At 45.8% G+C, this 17,835-nt stretch overlaps 1 protein-coding gene and 1 long non-coding RNA gene across 3 annotated transcripts in view; one reads left to right on the top strand and one right to left on the bottom strand.

The window, feature by feature from the left end:
* Positions 1–7,186, bottom strand: part of Qsox1 (quiescin sulfhydryl oxidase 1) — a 36,819-nt gene extending 29,633 nt beyond the window's left edge. Inside the window, exon 1 of one of the 2 annotated variants that reach the window (XM_050135396.1) lies at positions 6,831–7,186. In XM_050135396.1, the coding sequence (XP_049991353.1) occupies positions 6,831–7,101 (271 nt within the window). In that variant the 5' untranslated portion in view covers positions 7,102–7,186. The remainder of the gene's footprint in view (positions 1–6,830) is intronic. The other variant, XM_050135397.1, reaches the window with a different exon arrangement.
* Positions 7,187–7,322: 136 nt separating this feature from the next.
* Positions 7,323–17,835, top strand: part of LOC126497394 (uncharacterized) — a 35,430-nt gene continuing 24,917 nt past the window's right edge. The window contains exons 1-3 of the long non-coding RNA XR_007590598.1: positions 7,323–7,568; positions 15,096–15,189; positions 15,898–16,032. This is a non-coding gene — a long non-coding RNA (uncharacterized lncRNA). The remainder of the gene's footprint in view (positions 7,569–15,095; positions 15,190–15,897; positions 16,033–17,835) is intronic.

Raw genomic sequence — 17,835 nt, 5'->3', positions numbered from 1 at the left:
TGGTAGGAACAGTCAACAGCCTGTCCACAGGGATTTGCTCACCTGACTCCAAATCCTGTCTACGCTCCCTCCTGAGTATCTTACCCTACTCGAGCCATCACTTCCTTGTCCTGCTCTAAGTGGCCTGGATACCTGATCTGGTTTCTTTACTCATTTCCCTTCTAAGCTACCCTCCACACCCAGTGAGCTGGTACTGCATCTCCCACAGGGCTCTTGGAATAACCACATACAACTTACTTCTAATGTGGTTCTGCGTCACCAGCCTCTCCAGCTGCCAGCTCGTCCTTTCTCATGTCTCCAGGTACTCCCTCTCTGCAGACTCCCCTGTCAGATCTGACTCAGATGGACTACTACTTTCTCCCAAGGAGAGCTGCCTCATGTGTCCAAAGTTCGGACCCACACAATGACTGGTGTGTACACCTCTGTCTTTCGTTTTTTTAGACTCCTTGTTGCCAAACAACCTTTACCCAGCACACAGTAGGCACTCAACCCAGACCAGGGACCAGCTTTCAGTTCATGACTGCTCTGATCTTGGTACTTTCTCTTTATGTCCAGCCTCAGTTTTATTACAGTCTAGGTAGCAGGTGAGGTTAAAGAAGTCTGTGATAATGCCTGGATTCATTCAATATTCCCTCATCTTTCAAAGCAGTGGTTCTCAGCCTTCAACCCTTTAATACAATTCCTCATGTGGTGATGACCCCCAACCATAAAATTATTTCATTACTACTTTATTACTGTAATTTTGCTACTGTTACAAATAGTAATATAAACGTCTGTGTTTTCTGATGACCTCAGGTGACCCCTGTGAAAGGTTAAGAACCACTTCTTTACAGATAAAGGGTCACAGAAGAGCTCACCAATTGTCACTTCCAGCTCGAGTTCAGAGTTTCTCACGGAATAACAGATGACGGCACACTAAGTCCTTTCTGTGTCCCTGCCGGAGGGAGACCAAGGACTAGTGAGGTATACAGGTCATCTTCTAGGGCCATCTGGCACACTCTGAACTAGGCCCTTTTGTTCTGCCTCTAGGGAAGAACTTTGTTCTGGAGAGACTTACAGGAAAGGCCCAGCTATCCTTAAGAAATATGGGTACATACCACATAGGAAGAGGAAAGAACGGGACATTCTGTATCATCACACTCCACTGCCACCATGTGATGTGGCCACCACGCCCCCTTATCTGCAAATGAAGATAGGGACTCAGAAGCCTCCTACCTTGAGAGCCTAGGAGACTTGACAAACTTACTTGTTCCTCTGCCCACTGTACCAGGGTCAGGGCATTACCCTTATATGCATGCTCTTGCTCCAAATATAGCCGCCTTAAGAGAAAACGGCAGACATAGCAGAAATAGCTGTGCCTTCCAGTTAAACAGCCTCAATAACTGGCAGTAACCTGGGCTGCAGCCTTACTTAGACGACTGTGCTATCAGCACGTGGAGTGAGTTTACTGTGTGCTCAATTTATTTAGTTCAGTGTTCTCAACAACCTGATCAGGAAGTACTAAGGCATTTATCTCCAAATCTGCTTTCCTTAACTATAAAACAGATCCGATAACCAAGCCTAAGACATGGTAAGCTAATTAGTGGTGAATCTAAAATCTGAACCCAGGATTTGAGCCTTGGAGCTAATTTCAAAAGGATTCAGACCAGAACAGACAGCTTCTACACTGGTTTTTCAATAGGGATGCAGGAAGACAAGGATGCAATGTAGATCAGAGGTGGAGGACCAGAGGGAATATGATGCTTGCGTTGGTTGACTTTTGCAACACCCCCCACATTCTCTTTGTAGACAGGGCCTCACTATGTAGCCTTAACTGACCTGGAACTTGCTATGTGGACCAGGTTGGCCTCTAACTCAGAGATCTGTATGCCCTTGCCTCCCAAGCGCTGAGATTAAAGGCATGTGCCACCAACTTGCCTTGCTTTCTTTATACCGTGATTAACTGTGCTCTATGAAATGAAACCAGTGACTCTTCTGACCAGCTTCAATCTCAACGGGTGGTGGAGGTGGGGGCTGGGGCAAGTTAGATGATGGTTAAGTTCTGACCAAGGGATGTGGTGTGGGAGGTTCTTCAGCCAACAACCTTTAAGATACCAGCCCACTTGGGCGTGGTTTCTTATACTGTAAATGTAGCTGTAAAGTGTGTGCTTGCTCTCTTGTTCCCGGCTCTGGCTTCCAGCTGCTAGACTCTATTCCTGTCAGTGCAGAGGACTGTTATCTAGGACAGTAATCTGTAAGTTTCCCTTAAATAAATAACCCTCTATTATTCATAAAAAAGAGAAAGAGGGTGAGCGCATGCTTTACAGCTGCATTTACAGTATAAGAGACCACGCCCAAGTGGGCTGGTATCTTAAATGCTATTAGCTGAAGGAGTGAAATATCCCACAGCAGGGTTTTTTTTCACAATGACATATACAGCTATGGTTCGCACTTTACACTAGATACTGCATGCCTGGGATATTCATGATCCTAATGTGTTAAATATCATTTCCAGGAGCCCACTGGTTTGGACTGAGCTAAAGCACCAGGGGCAGGCAATAAGCCAGACAAGATAGAATCAACTTATGCTGAAGTTCTAAGCTACTAAGTTGAAACCAAGTTATCGGACCTCCCAAGAGAGCAGGAGACAGATAACAGCCACATCCACAAAAGGCCAGCTTTAGCCAACATTATAATGAAGTCTCTCTAAGGCAGTGGTTCCCAACCTGTGGGTCACCACCCCTTTGGGGGTCACATATCAAATACCCTGCATATTAGGTATTTATATTATGATTCATAACAATAGTAAAAATACACTTATGAAGTAAGTGCATGAAATAATTTTATGGTTGAGGGTCACCACACCATGAGGAACTGTATTAAAGGGCTGCAGCATTAGGAAGGGTGAGAACCCCTGCTCTAAAGCTTACAAGGAAATAATTATGAAATGACCAATACATTTTTTTGGTTTGTCTTCTGTGTTCTCTTGTCCTCAGCCCTTTTGTCAGTAAGGCCACACCCTCACTCAGCTCATCAGGACTTTACAGGATTCTAGAATCACAAATAAAAGCCAATTAAGATATTTAAACTAAATTTTCTTTCTCTGACTGTCTCATTGGTGCAGCATAGCTATGTGGTGGGACAGACAAGTGCTCTGACATCAGTGAGAGGGGCTTTCTGGTGTTTGGTTTCTCTCACCCCAACTCGCTCTTGAGAAGCACTCCCCACTACATTTTGACTTGGGTAGAATAATTTCTCTAGTAGCAACACAGTAAACTGGAAAATGGAGAGTAGAAAGGACGGATGGCAAGAGAAGCCAAGAGAGGTATAAATTTTGCAATGGTGGGTGAGGGGAAAACCTCCAGTGGGAACTCTGCTGTGCCTGTACATAAGTGTCCTCTGGAGTCCCAGGCAGAGTCACCCCCTCAGCTCCTTAGTGCAAGAAGAACACCGAGCCCAGAGGCAGAAAAATGACCCTCATAACTCCTGGCCAATGCATGTGTGCTCCATATGCCTCCTCTCTGGTACTCAGATCCGCATCGGTCGGAAGGCCAGGACCCTTGGTCTCCAATGCCCTTTGCAGCTCCAACAGAAAGTTTCCTTGCTCATGCTCTCATCTGGACTCCTGCGAGGCTTTGGTCACTGGCTGTTATGAGTGTGCTCCCACACTCTGTGGTAGGCATCACAGGGACACAAGGACAAGATGTCATCCATGCTCGCAAAGCCAGCAATGCTCACTGAAGCCAAATCTGCGAGCCTTACAAACGTCAGTTCTGTATGCGCTGCTCTCCTGCACGGAGTCACTGCTCCTCCTGCCCAAGCTGTGAAGTCAGACACTACTAAGGCAAGAACCCACAAGGGTTGGAGAGATGGCTCAGGGGGTAAGAGCCATTGCTCTTCTTGCAAAGGGCCTGGGTTTGCTTTCCAGCACTGATATGGCAGCTCACAACCATCTGATACTATGTCCCAGAGGACCCAATGTCCCAGAGGGCCCAATGTCCTTTTCGGTCTCCGCCGACACCAATTATACATGTGGTACACAGACACACATGCCGGGGAAACACTCACACACATAAAATAATAACAAACAAATCTTTAAGGAGAAAAATAACCTTCCATCAGCATTTTTATAACCGTACTTGCCTGCTGATTTTTTAAAGGACACATTTTTCTGTTTCTGGGCTCAAACCATAAACACTCACTCTGACCTACACTTGTGCCTTGCCAAAGACCCAAAACAATGGCCTACCCTATCTTGAATTTGAGCCTTCATAATCAAGAGCCAAAACAAATGGAGGATGTAGAGACGAGGAATCTACTTTCTCAGGTGAAGATGAAATGTTCTGAGCAAAGAGCTGGCACGAGAGAAATGGGTAACAACTAGGCTGTCCTTCTGTGACTGTTCCCTCACTTGAAACAGGTGAAGCACGCTTGTCTTTTCAAACACGGTTTCATGCGTTTGCCCATTTTCCTGCTATGTAGAGTTCACTGGCCCAGCTGCTATGCAATCAATGTTTTGTCATTAAACAAATATTTGCTGAATGATTAGCCAGGGAATAGTAATGAAGGTCCCAATTAGACCCAATCATTTTCTCAAACATATGGTAAGACAAGAGAATCTGCTCAGGAGCAGAAAGGGGCGAGCAAGCCCCCAGAAACAAGTGCTCTGCCCCAGGCAGTGACTTCCCAGAGACCCTCCCATCCAACTCACTAAGAAATGAGCCCTGTCCAGTCAGAGTAAATCCTAAAGCCAGCTGGTCAGGGTTATAAATGTCTCCCCAGCTCCCATGAGCTTCCATACACTCTCTCTGTTCCTGTTCAAAACACTTGTAGCCGCACAGGGAAGTCTGCTCCTGCCATGACTCAGAGTAGTGAGTGCAGCCCTCTGCCAGCCCACAGCCACACTGCTCAGAACACAGAAGCCAGCACTAGCTTCTCAGCAGGGAACTCCCCTCACTGTCATGGGTCAACTCCAGATTCGTCCCTTCACCTATACAATCTCGCTGAAGCAATGACTTACCCCCGTGGCCAAAAGAGGAGACCCCCAGTTTCCATTAAGACCCCCCTACCTCTTATTTTCCCCTGATTCATCTCCATAGACTTTGATGTCTCTGTTTCTCCTTCCATAAGTTAAGGTTTGCTTTTGGTTTTCCTTTCAGAGAAGGACTGTCTCTCCATGCAAGACCCTTTTTGGAAATGGTAACTCTCATACAGAAACAGGCTACGTCAGTATGTACCTGTATGTGCAACTCATAGGAAAACTCCGGGGCACAAGAGGCCAAACATGTGAGTCAGCTGGAAGCTAATCTTTCCTTTCAGCACACTTAAAATACAAGAATCTTCTAGAATGAGTCTATGCGCTGCCATTAGACGGCTCTTACGGACTCCACTTAGAAACCTGTGGGGAGTTTTACGTTGTTTGGGACCCGACATGACCTTCCTTCAGCTTTTCAGTTCCACAGCACACATTCTTTCTTCCTACTGCCCTGACCAGATGTGTTGACATCATTAAAATAGTGTTAAGGGCTGCTCATGTGGATGATGGGACCAAGAGGCATGTGGGCAAGTATAAACTGGAGGTAGGGGAAAAGCTTGTAAGTGCTGTTAAAAATTGTTTTTGAAAACTCCACACCATTCCATGTGACCACTTCAGTAATGGCTTTGCCAGCTGCTCACAGGAGGGGGAGACTAAGTCTGAGAATTAACATGGATAGACAGAAGCACTATTTGCACACAGTTGAACTTATCAAGAACCACCAACCCCACAGAAGGGGGACCGCAGTTCCAGTTTGCCCATCTCTAGAAATGCCTGTTCCCTGAGATGCTTACAGTTCTCATCCATGGTTACTTCAGATGGCCAGCTTTGTGGTACCCTGCCTGGCACCACAAACCAGGGAATAGTCCACAGAGAAGCAGCAAAATCAGAAGCCAGTTCCTGTCCATCCCTGTGCCACTCCTGCCCCCACAGACGGCCATAACTTGGGTTAGGCAGATGCTGCTACAGCAGGGAATCTTTAAGCTTACTGTTTAAGCACTCAGTATAAAATCACCATTATTACCATCTCCCCTCAGCTCTCGGTCTGAAGTATTTAAATATTTTAGCATTGCTATAACACAACACACCTTAAGAATCTCTATACATTTCGTAGTTTTTCTATCCTGCTACCCCTTAGGCTGTAATTAAATGATCGGTGGGTCCCACAATTGGTATTTGAGAGTCACAGAAACATGGTCTTAATGTCCAGGACAGTGACTGGAGCACCGAGCAAGGGCCAACGGCATACGACAGGCCTATGTTTAGTTTGGTTTTGTGGGATTAAAGGCTAAGGATGAGCGAGACCAGACCCAAGGGAAAGACTGATACTGATGTGGACTCGAAGCTAAAGAGCTAGAGGCAGCAGCTGGATTGGAAATGGGCAAACAGGAAAGCATCCAGTTCAAAGACAGGAATGAGAAAGGAAATGTGTGTGCCAGCTATGCAACTAGCCATGGAGGTGGAGAAAGGTGGTGGGGGCGGTAGAACGAACGTCAGCTCTCTTTTCTCCCCAGCACTGTGCCATCGCGACAGCTTGAGAAGTTGGCAAGAAGGGGTCCCTGCACAAGGAAGGGTACCGCCACAAAGCCGGACTGGAGTAAGTCCTAGGGGACAAGGAAACTGCTCACAGCTAAGACAGACTTGACAGAGGACAACCCAGGAGCAGAGGACTGGGGGCTGCGAGCCCAGGAGAACTTGAAGGCTATAAATTGGGGGGAGGGGATGGGCCAGGGAAGCAGCGAGAGGAGGGGGGCAGGCTAGCGGGACAGCTCGCGAGACCTGCCCAGGTGGGTCGGGGGAGGCCTCCACTTCTCACCCCGCACGTCGTTGGCTAGCTCCCTCCACGTCGGGGCGAAGGCGATGCAGTGGCCACACCAGGAGGCGAAGAACTCCACGGCCCAGGCGCTGCTGGAGCCGAGCACGGTCTGGCGCACCGTGTTCGCATCCAGCAGCGTCAGCTGGTCTGAGGACGAGTAGAGCACGGAGAGCTGGGCCGCGCCAGCGCCGGACAGCGCGAGCAGCAGCGGCGGGAGCAGCAGCAGCAGGAGCTGCGATGGCGACCCCGAGTGGCGGCCGCACCTCCTCATCCTAGGCGGCTGGAACGTCCACCTCGCTCGAGTTTGTGACCAGTCTGTACCGGGAGGCCGCCGCGAACCTCCGGCCTCCGCCCGCGAGGAGGAGCTACGAGGCTCCGCCCCGAGGCCGGCGCCGCCTCCCGGGCCGCCCCTGCGGGCCGCGGGCTCTGGAGAGGCGGGGCGTGAGCTGCCACCAGCCAGCCGAAGTCTCCGCGTAGGTCGGCGCCCGCCGCTCCCGCCCACAGCGGTCTAAGCCCCGGGCCGGGTCTACAAACGGGTGCGGGGGGCCTCAGGACGCGGCTCGGGGTCGCTGCGGTGGCCGGGCGGCGTTTGGCCACTCTCGGCCCCGGTATCGGAGGGAAGCGGAGTCCGTTGGCATGGTCGTTACGCGTTTATCTTGTTCCTGGAAAGTTCCAGGGGCTCCCTCACGCAGTTTTGACAGTGGGAATTCGAAGTAGGTGGGAGAAAAGAGCCACGAGGTAGGAGATTGTGATTGCCAAGGCCCACAGGAGCCAGAAGTACGCTCGCCTCGGGAGGCCAGTGGCCATTCAGTATAGGGAGCTTTTGCTTGAGGGTTTTCCACCCACAGTCGGCTGGGCTCCCTTGCCGCGGATGCGAGGTTTCTTTAGCGTTCACATCCCACCGCCTTCGAAGTTGTTGCGATGATTCCACTAAGGAGGGGCTCCCCACAGCCCAGACCCTGCATCTGTCTCTCTTAAGCCTATTCAGACAGTCCCATACCCCTACCCTCTCTCAAGCCATCTGATCAACTAACCCTGTGTTCGCAGTATGGAGGTGGTAATGGGCTTTCTGTGGTCACCTTTTGTACCTCGGGTGTCTTGTGCGATATCTTGAAGGGTTGTCACCCTGAACATTTCCTTTTGTGTCTCTGGATGAGCCCCTCCCTGTGACCCCTTGGGGGAACTCTTGAGTTATTACTCATTTTCTTCGCGAGAAACTGAGTGATGTCTTGGTGCCGGACATGCACCAAGCGATAGAAGACTGAGGGGTGTGGACCTTCCACTGGGGATAAAGGATGATACGCAAGCAAATGTAGATTGGCCCATGCCAAACACTATGGGGTGCTCTCTCGGTCGGTGGTCAGGGACAGGTACATTTTGGTTTTTGCAGGGACTGAGTCAATAATACCACTGAAGACCACATATAGGTTTGTATACTTAGACAATGACAAACCACTGAGTTGGGTGAGGCGTGCCCAGCCCTAGCTATTCTGCAGGCTGAGGTGGAATAAGAGGAGTTCCAGTCCCAACTTGGGCTACACGGTGTCTCAAAAAAAAATGTTATATAAAATTCCTACCCTTTCATCTAGTCAGGTGTACCTTCATAATACTCCGGAAGGCTAATTTCTTTCTCTGGAGTTCTTGAGCTCCGCTGAGATGTTTGCTCGGATATGTTGGCTTTGAGGATAACTGGTCCCTGATCTTCTTTTTACTGTTTGCACTCTGCTGTGTTCCATTGTGAATACAACTGTAACAGCTTTCTTTGTGTATCTGAACTTCGTACACTCGTCTACAAACTGAAGAGCCATGACTCTTCAGAAAGAGACCTTGGGAAAGGGTCAGTGCAGGCTGTGCGCCTAGTGCTGGCCTGTTGCTCGAAAGGCAGTGTTTTAGAGTCTCTGGTATTCAAAGCATAATTTTTCTCCAAGAAGCAGGAGCATTGGGTGGTGCACATGTTTTTATTGTTGTTGTCGTTTTTGTTTTGAGACCGGGTCTCTGTTTTGTAGTCCTGGCTGTCCTTGAACTCTCGCTGTAGACCAGGCTTGCCTTGAATTCACAGAGATCCTCCTGCCTTTGCCTGCCCAATGTTGGGGTTAAAGGTGTATGTTATCACCACTACTCCTGGTACACATGAGCTTCTTGCTCTGTGGAAATGAGGTAGCTAAAAGAAGACAGCCCCAGGGATGGGCTTGGGGTGCCCCGATATTAAGGAAGTTCTTACAAGGAAACATTTGAACTAAAGATTAGATTGATGTTTGGGAGGGAACTTTGTGACCGTCTGAGGTAAGATCATCCCAGGCAGTGGTCCAACAGTTGGGGCTTTTGCTTCTTTCAAGTATTAATATTCTTATATTCTATAATAATTATAACTCATAAGGAAATTCCATCACCAGTTGGTGGGAAGTGAGCTCCTCTCTAACCCTAAACCAGTTCATGTGTTGCTAATCATCCTCCCTGGGCTTCAGTCCTGTTCAGCTTTGGTGGCCCCACTTCCATCCATCCTGGCAGCTACTGGTCTTAAGGTGTCTTCTAGGAATTTTGAATTCCAGGGAACGAAAGTTCTGTAGCTGCTGGGTCAGGTGCCAGTAAAATGTACCTTAGATGTTGCCACTGTTAAAAGTGTATAGTTACTTCCCCAGAGGGAGGAGGATTAAAGAGACATTGTGTGGAGGCCAGTCTAGTACCTGGAAAACAGAGGGAAGAGAGAAACACAAAGATGGGCTTGTTTCCATATCTTAGAGAATCAGAAATGGGAAAGAATACAAAGTTTTTGAATAACGTAGAGAAAGTTTCTTGGCAGAGAGGCCAAAAAGATTAAGACTGGAGGTTATAATGTCTGAGATTTCAATTTTTTAATCTTGGAAGCCCTTCTTCAGTTTTGAGAGAACGCTTACACAGGTAACACACAGAATCACCTAGAGTAGTTCCTACTTTGTGGTCTCTGGGGTTTCTTGGGGACTGTTGGTCCAGAGTTAGCAGAAAATAGGAGCCATGAGTGCGTGATTCAGCTGGTCAAGGTGATTGCTGTCAAGCCTGCCTACCTGACTTTAATGCCTGGTCCCCACATACTGTCACTAGACACCCAACTTCCTTTTTTTTAATTGATATTTATTGAGTTCTACATTTTTCTCTGCTCCCCTCCCTGCCTTTCCCCTCCCCCTTCAACCTTCCCCCAAGGTCCCCAGAGACCCAACTTTCTACAAGTTGCCCTCTGACCTCCACTCCTTCACTGTGGAGTCCAAATAAATAACAATATGTCACCATCTGAGCTTACTGTGCTTCCTAAGATGAACAAGTGACAGAAAAAGAAATCTTTCAGAAATGAGAAGTGGAGAGTGGATGGGGTGCTGTGGAAACCATTGAGAATTGGGGGCAGTAGAAATTTCTAGGCAGGCCCCCTGTTCTCCCTCTTCACAAATCTTAGTAGAATGGGCTGAGCTGACTGAGCTGAGAATACAGACAATATTAGATATACATTTGGCACCTGTCATTCTAAGCACTGTGTCTATTATTCATTTGGTCCTCTTTCTAACTGTGAGGTTGATACGGCCCCATTTTACAGTTGAGACTAACAAGGGACCATGTTGACTTTCCTACCTATGAGTCATTCCTGTATTATGCATGAATTAAAGAGGGAATTTGGAGATCTAATAAGGTAGATGGTGAGAAGAATGCAGCTTATCCGCAAAACCAGATAATTATGGTGAGCAACCAAGGAGTGTTTGGTCAAACATGTCACCAGGTAACAGCATTAGGTGACTGTCTACTTACTCATCAGCAGGAAGGATCAGAGGGGTGTGTGCGCTAGGAGGGAGTGACAGCAACAGATAAGGCACACGTGTTTCGTCCTTGAAACTTACCCCTAAGTCCTCCAGATGAACTTTGGGGGTTAGTGTGTTTCTTTTCTTTTGCTGAGTAGATTGTAAATTAAAAGGGAGGCATTATTTTTTGAGGATTCTGAAGGTCCACTGCTGGCCATGGCCTTCCTGCTGGCAGAATACATTAAGAAACAGGGCACACTGGTGTGCATCTGTCTCCTTTCCCTCGAGTTTTGAGGTGCTGGGGATAGCAGGGCCTTGAGCTTGGTGCTCTCCTGCAGGGCTGCAAACCCAGCCCTTAATTTTTCAAGACTACAGCCTTGGCTGTCTAGAGAGCCTCCTGTTTCTGGCCCTCCCCTCCCTTGGGTGCTGGGGTTATAGTCATTCACCATCACACTCAATTCTCCCACTTGTCAACTCAGAAGTCATCCTTGCCTAATCCAGACCACTTCTCACAGGCCTCACCTCTTCATGCCACAGTCAGATTGTTGCCTCTCCCTCTTGTTTTGTCTCACTGCTCTGATTCTGCTTCAGCCTTCTGAGTGATTCTATACAAGCATGTGTCACCCACTGTACCAGGCTAAGTTTCTGTCCTTTTAGTACTTCACAGTGGACACTAAATTTCATCACAGGGAACATTGGGGGTATATATACTCACAGGGAACATTGGGGGTGTATATACTCACAGGGAACATTGGGGGTGTATATACTCACAGGGAACATTGGGGGTGTATATACTCACAGGGAACATTGGGGGTGTATATACTCACAGGGAACATTGGGGGTGTATATACTCACAGGGAACATTGGCGGTATATATACTCAAACTATATTCAAACTAGTGCACTTTCCACAACTGGAGGCATTTGGAATTCTATTCTGAAAGTCTCAAAAGAGTTCATGGCAGCAAAGAGAAGCTACATTCAAAACCATTACGTTAGTTTCTTATTGCAATGACAAAACAACATGAAGGAAGGAAGGAAGGAAGGAAGGAAGGAAGGAAGGAAGGAAGGAAGGAAGGAAGGAAGGAAGGAAGGAAGGAAGGGAAGGAAAGGTTATTCCAGGCAAGCTGCTCATGCACTTTTCTGTGGACACGGTGGGTTGACCAGAGTCTGGCTGGACTTAGCCACTCATTTTTTTTTCTTCTTCCTGGATGTGGGTTGAACAGATGTCCCAGCTGGCTGGACTCTTTTTTTTTTTTTTAATACATTGTATGTGTATGACCAGTTGGCTTTGTGGATGTGGGTTGACCAGTTGGTAGCTCACAGTTTTAGGATACAGTCATGATGGGAAGATGTGGCAACAGAAGGCTTAGGCAGAGGTCACGTTTTATCTTCAGTCAGGAAGTAAGAAGAAATAAGTGTTCATGCCCACCTCCCTCCCTCCCACTTTTATTCATTCATTCATTCATTCATTCATTCACTCATTCAAAGATTCCATCCTGTGGGGAGGGTGCTCCCACATTCAGGATGGGTCTTCCATCCTCAGTTAAACCTCTGGGAAAATGCCCCGACATATACCCAACGGTATGCCTCCTAGCTAGTTCTAAGGCCAGTCGACTTGACAGTATTAGCCATCACACTTCTTGAACAGACTTATGAGAAGGACTTTACAGAGGTATAGGCGTGCAAAGAGAGCTAATTTAGAGACTAGACACAGCTCAGAGTCCTTTGAGCACTCCTAAACCAGAGGGGAGAGAGGAAAGGTTTTTACTGAGGAAAACTAACAAGGGCTAGAGTCCAGCAAGAGAGGCTACCCAACTGGAATTGTAACCACAAAATGCCACTGTGGCTAGAATTATGAGGAAGCTGGAGAGGGCTCCAGGAAAGTATGATGTCCAACCCTTTCTTCTCCAGTCTGTGCTCTCTGGCCAACCAATCAGAAAGCAAAGAGGGTGCTTGGTTTATATAGTCCCCAGGAGCCAGGTTTCAGGGTGAGAGGCAGGAGAGGAGGGCAGGGGGTAAGGAAAACAATGTCTAGTTTAGAATCCTTAAGCTTGGGTCTTTCCAAGTTTCCGAAACAGGTCTAGAAAACACAAATTCTTGAACAATAGGAGATCTGATCATATAATTATCTTTCTAGCTAGTCTTTTTCATGACTATTCTTGATTCCTTTTTTCACCTTTGTGACGTGTCCACTGAATGTTTTGCTCCTATAAAAGGTTAGGCTGTCTTATTACTAGCATAGAAAAGTTCTATTTTTATAAATGGCCGGATGCAAGTCCTTGACAAACTCGAAACATCTCTTGGGCAACAGCCCGTGATTTTCTTAAGGTGTGTCTTCAATGAGAAGTTCTAACCATTCCTAGGAAGGCTCTTGTCATGATTTATGTTTGTGTGTGTGTCCGTAGAAGTTTTTTTTGTCTATTCTAATCCCATAAAGATTTTCTTATATCTGTTTTCGTCTAGAAGTTTTATGGTTTTAATTTTTACATTTAGGTCTCGATCCATTTCATGTTAATTTTTATGTAGGAAGCTAGAGGTCAGAGTTCATTTTTTTTCCTTAAAATAACCAGGTGTGTTAGCAATATTTGTTGAAAAGACTATCTTTTTTTTTTCCTTATATTCGGTTTTTCAAGCCAGAGTTTCTTTGTGTAGCCTTGGCTGTCCTGGAACTAGAAAAGACTATCTTTTCATATCTGAATCAACAGTTTTGTTTAAAAAAAAACAATTTGCCATGTATAAATCTATTTTTGAACCATTTTAAAGTGTGTGTGTGTGTGTGTGTGTGTGCACATGTGTGCGTGGGTGTAAGGTGTTTGTGGAGGTGGTTTTCATGTCATAGATGGTGTAGAGATCAGGGGACAACTTTGTGGAGTCATTTCTCTCCTTCCACCATTACATGGGTTCTGGGGATCAAACTCAGGCCACCAGGCTTTCTCAGTAAGTGTCTTTGCAGACTAAGCCATCCTGATGGGTCCTGGACTGCTGGCATTCTTATGACAATGACACAATATATAGTTTCTTGAAATTGAGATTAAAATTAATTTTCCATAATTTCATCCCTTTTAAGTATACAATTAATTTTTGTATATACTCATACAATTGTGCAACCACCATCACTATCTAATTCCAGTACATTTTAATGGTCCCAAAAGAACCCCATACCTACTAGCAGTCGCTTTGGTAACCCCTCCTTCTCAGCCCCTGGAAACTATTCATTTCTGCCTCAATGGACGTGACTGTTTCATATAAATGGGATCATAAAATATGTGGTTATTAAGTTTGGAGTCTCTCAGCAAAGTTATCTTCAGGTCTATTTATTCATTCTTTCATATACCCGTATGGTATTGTTTGGAGGGAATATATTTTATTTCTCCATTAGTGGACATTCGGGTTCTCTATCTCCTGGCTACTATGAACATGCTGCTGGGAACATTCGTGTGCAAGGGCTTCTGTTTTATTTTGTATTTTGAGACAAGGCCTCATTATGCGTCCCAAGCTGGCTTCAGACTTACCACATAGCCCAGGCTGCCTTCTAATTCCCTCACTTTAGCCTCCTGAGTACTGGAATCAGAGGGTGCATGGCCAGGTGTGGCTTGCAAGCACGTGTAAGCATGCTTCAGTTATGTCCAGTGCATCCTTGGGGCTGTATTGCTGGGTAGAGGAAACCGCTTTCTTCTGACAGTAATTGTCACGTCCCCTGATGATGGACGTGCCCCACTTCTAGTTCCTTCTCTTACAGGTTCTCTTGGTTATCTAGTTCTTTTATGTCCATATGAATTTTAGGATCAGCTTGTCTGGTTTTTCATTTTGTTATTTTTAAGTTCATGACTTGATATGTTCAAATAGGCCTTAACTGTACTGCACCTGGCTCAACTTGTCGGGTTTTTTTTTTTTTGGCAATTTTTATTATATTTTATTTTTTTACCATGTATAGAGAAAGAACAACTTTCAGGAGTTGGATCTCCTTCCACCAGGTAGGTCCTGGGGATTAAACTCAGGTCATCAGACTTAGCAGCAGGTACCTTTACCCACTGAACCATCTTGTTGGCTCGCAACTCATCTGTATTTAAAAATTATATATATTTCAAACCTGATAAGATTTTGTTTGGGATTGTACTATTAATCTGATTTTCTACATTTTAAAGTGAGTTTATTTGTTATAAGGTCTCTGGGAGTTTTGTAAGTTGTGTTTCGACCATATTTATACACACACCCTAAAATTGGTAATTTAAAAAAAAGCTGTTCATGCAGTCTCAGACTCATAGGAAGGAAGAGAGGAACCCAGGAGGGATTGCTTAAAGCTTTTGCTTCATCTTCAGGATTCGAATGAAGCAATTTCAAGATAACTTCTGCAGACTAGCTGAAGGATTCCATATGTCTGTGTTTTAGACTTATGGTATTTATTTCCTGGCTGTGGCCTTTAGAGCTTTAGCTAAGCCCTTAAAGTTGGCTAAAAATTTAGCCTGCTCTCTGATTAAGGTTTTGTTATGTATTTGGTCCAGAACTGAGCTGAAGCCAGTGTGTTGGAGTAGCTCTAGAAGAAAGAGAATTTCAAGCCTGATGTCAAAATTTGGGGTATCACATCTGAGCCTGTTGGTAAGTATGGCTGCTTCCAGAGGTTAGAACTCAGGTTTGAATGCTTTCAACTAAGGTCAGGGAGAAAAGACAATTTCTCTCCTAACCCTACTTAGAAATATACTGTGGGAAAACTGAGGCCAGCCTGGACACAGGAGTCACGGTTGGCTCTCTCCAGACAATTGACAGCCCCAACCCAAACCACACGGTTACTGAAGAAGGACAGTTTCCCAAGAAAAGGGAAAATTGTTACCAGTGACAAAGATCCGCGGTTGTGCAAACAAAGCAGACAGTGGCCACCATTAACAGATTGCAGGGAGCAAGGAGGAAAGGCGAAAGGAGCACCGTGGCTAGACAGAGGGGATGAGGGATGGAGAGGTGACGTGCGAGCAGGTCATGAGCTGTTCATTCATTCTCAGTCGTGTGTGTGTGTGTGTGTGTGTGTGTGTGTGTGTGTGTGTGTGTGTGGCTATGGATAAGATGTGTGGGCTTTGGCCTTAAAAAGCAAAATAGTTTGGCTGTGATGTACCCAGAAGCAGTTTTCTTCATTTTTATCAGATATCTTACTAGGTTAGAATAAAGGATAGAACTTTAGCCTAGGATATGAAACGCCCTGGATCCAGTATCAAAATGTGTGTCTGTCTTCCAGCGTAATTAGGAAGTCGGGATTGCTCAACTTTTATCTTCCATTTCTCCTGTTAGCCCAGTTACAAGTGTGCTTATTTATAGGACTGTCCTCTGAGCCAGACTACCACCATCTTCAGTTCAGCTGGCCTGATCATAAACTGTCACAGCTGAGACTGTGAAAGAGGGGGAAGAGTCGTGAGACCTTCATCTGAATAGCCAGCCACCCCTGCCGGTCAGGTACACCTAAGCAATTCTTCCCTAATTGTGTGCTCTCTAGGTCTCTGGGAGGGGCCAGGGTATAGGCTAGGGAGGGGTAGGGGAGGAGTCTCGCTCTAGCCACAGCCAGAATTCCTGGGGAAAACTCATCCCTGCTGAGTGTGGATTTTCCGGGGTGTCTCCATTCTGTTAAGCCCATTTCCTAATTAATATATTTCAGATATTATACTTTTGTTTTTGTTTTTCTGTGTAATAGCCCTGACTGTTTTGAAACTCTCTTTGTAGACCAGGCTGGCCTTGAACTCACAGAGATCCGCCTACCTCTGCCTTCTGAGTGCTGGGATTAAAGGTGTGTGCTACTACTGCCTGGCTGATGTTATACTTTTAATTTATGTTATTATAGATAATATAATTTTTAGTTCTAGAATTTCCATTTATTTTAAAAATAATTTCTGTTTTTCCTTTGCAATTTCCTGCTTTTTCACTCATGAAACTCACAGCTTTGTCTGGTCACTCTTTTCTGGGATTCTCCCCTCATTTTCCAATGGCATTGAGCCCCCTAAAATCTAACCTGTGGTCTTCAAGCCAGAAAACATTGCTGATTTTCTAATAGAAAAACTGAAACTGAACTCTTACAGAGCTTTAGCTGCTCTGTAACTTGACGTGCACAGTGACGACCGTAGCACCTTCCCACGGTCATAGAAACAGGCATCCCGTGAGCCTTCCCACGGTCATAGAAACAGGTGTCCCGTCAGCCTTCCCAGTGTCATAGAAACCGGCCGTCCTGTCAGCCTTCCCACGGTCATACAAACAGACCGTTCTGTCAGCCTTCCCACGGTCATAGAAACAGGCATCCCGTCTGCCTTCCCAGTGTCATAGAAACAGACATCCCGTCAGCCTTCCCACGGTCATAGAAACTGACTGTCCCGTCAGCCGCTGTTTGCCCTCCAGAGCCTTTCCTGTGTGAAACTTCAGTGTTTGCCCGCGGCTCTTTAATGTGCCCGCACCTAGATTGCAGCTCTTATAAGTAATACGATGAACCCCTAGGAGCTTACTAGTCATAGTGGGACAGATCTCCAGCTTTAAACATCTTAAAATTTGTAATTCTATGACTGAGACTATAGCAATAAATAGAGCTTTAAATGAACTAATTTATCACAGTGATCTTTTTCAATTTGTCTGTATTCTATTCAGTATTTCATTGTTATTTATATCAGTTTTTAACATTGTTGATAATAGACATTCTGCTTGCATAACACTATAAACAGTTGTGTGGTAGAATCTTATTGTTGTTATTTATTTTTTAAAAAGATTTATTTGTTTATTTTATGAATATTTTGATTGCATGCATGTGTGTGCCTGTTGGGGACCTAGAACTTGGATTACAGCTGATGACTAGCCACCATGTGGTTGTTGGGAATTGAACCCAGGTCCTCAGCAAGAACAACAATTACTTTTAACCACTGAGCCATCTTTCCAGCCCCTATTTAGGTTTTTTGAGACAAGCTGTCACTATGTAGTACAAGGTTGGATTACAGTGAGTGCCACCGTGCCTAGCTTAGGAAATGTTTAACAGCCTGCTCTTTGGCGGTGGGAGCGCTGCCTGACTGGTAGTATTTGCTAGTTTCCCCAGTACAAACAACCCAACTGTTTGGTTTTAGGTTACTGGCAGAACGTCATTGACTGCTGGCCTGGAAAAACACATACAATCAGGTCCTAGTCAGTGTGAACTGGCTCTACACACACACCACCAATTATAGTGGCTGTATCATAGTCCATCATATGAATGGCTAACAGTATACTCAGTTATAGCTAAACCTTGAA

Source organism: Alexandromys fortis, unplaced genomic scaffold (genome assembly GCF_014885135.2).
Source record: "Alexandromys fortis isolate MF-2015 unplaced genomic scaffold, M_Fortis_MF-2015_v1.1 scaffold_21, whole genome shotgun sequence".
NCBI lineage: Eukaryota > Metazoa > Chordata > Mammalia > Rodentia > Cricetidae > Alexandromys > Alexandromys fortis.
The sequence above is the reverse complement of the archived record's forward strand: the minus strand, read 5'-3'. Positions and strand labels throughout refer to the sequence as shown.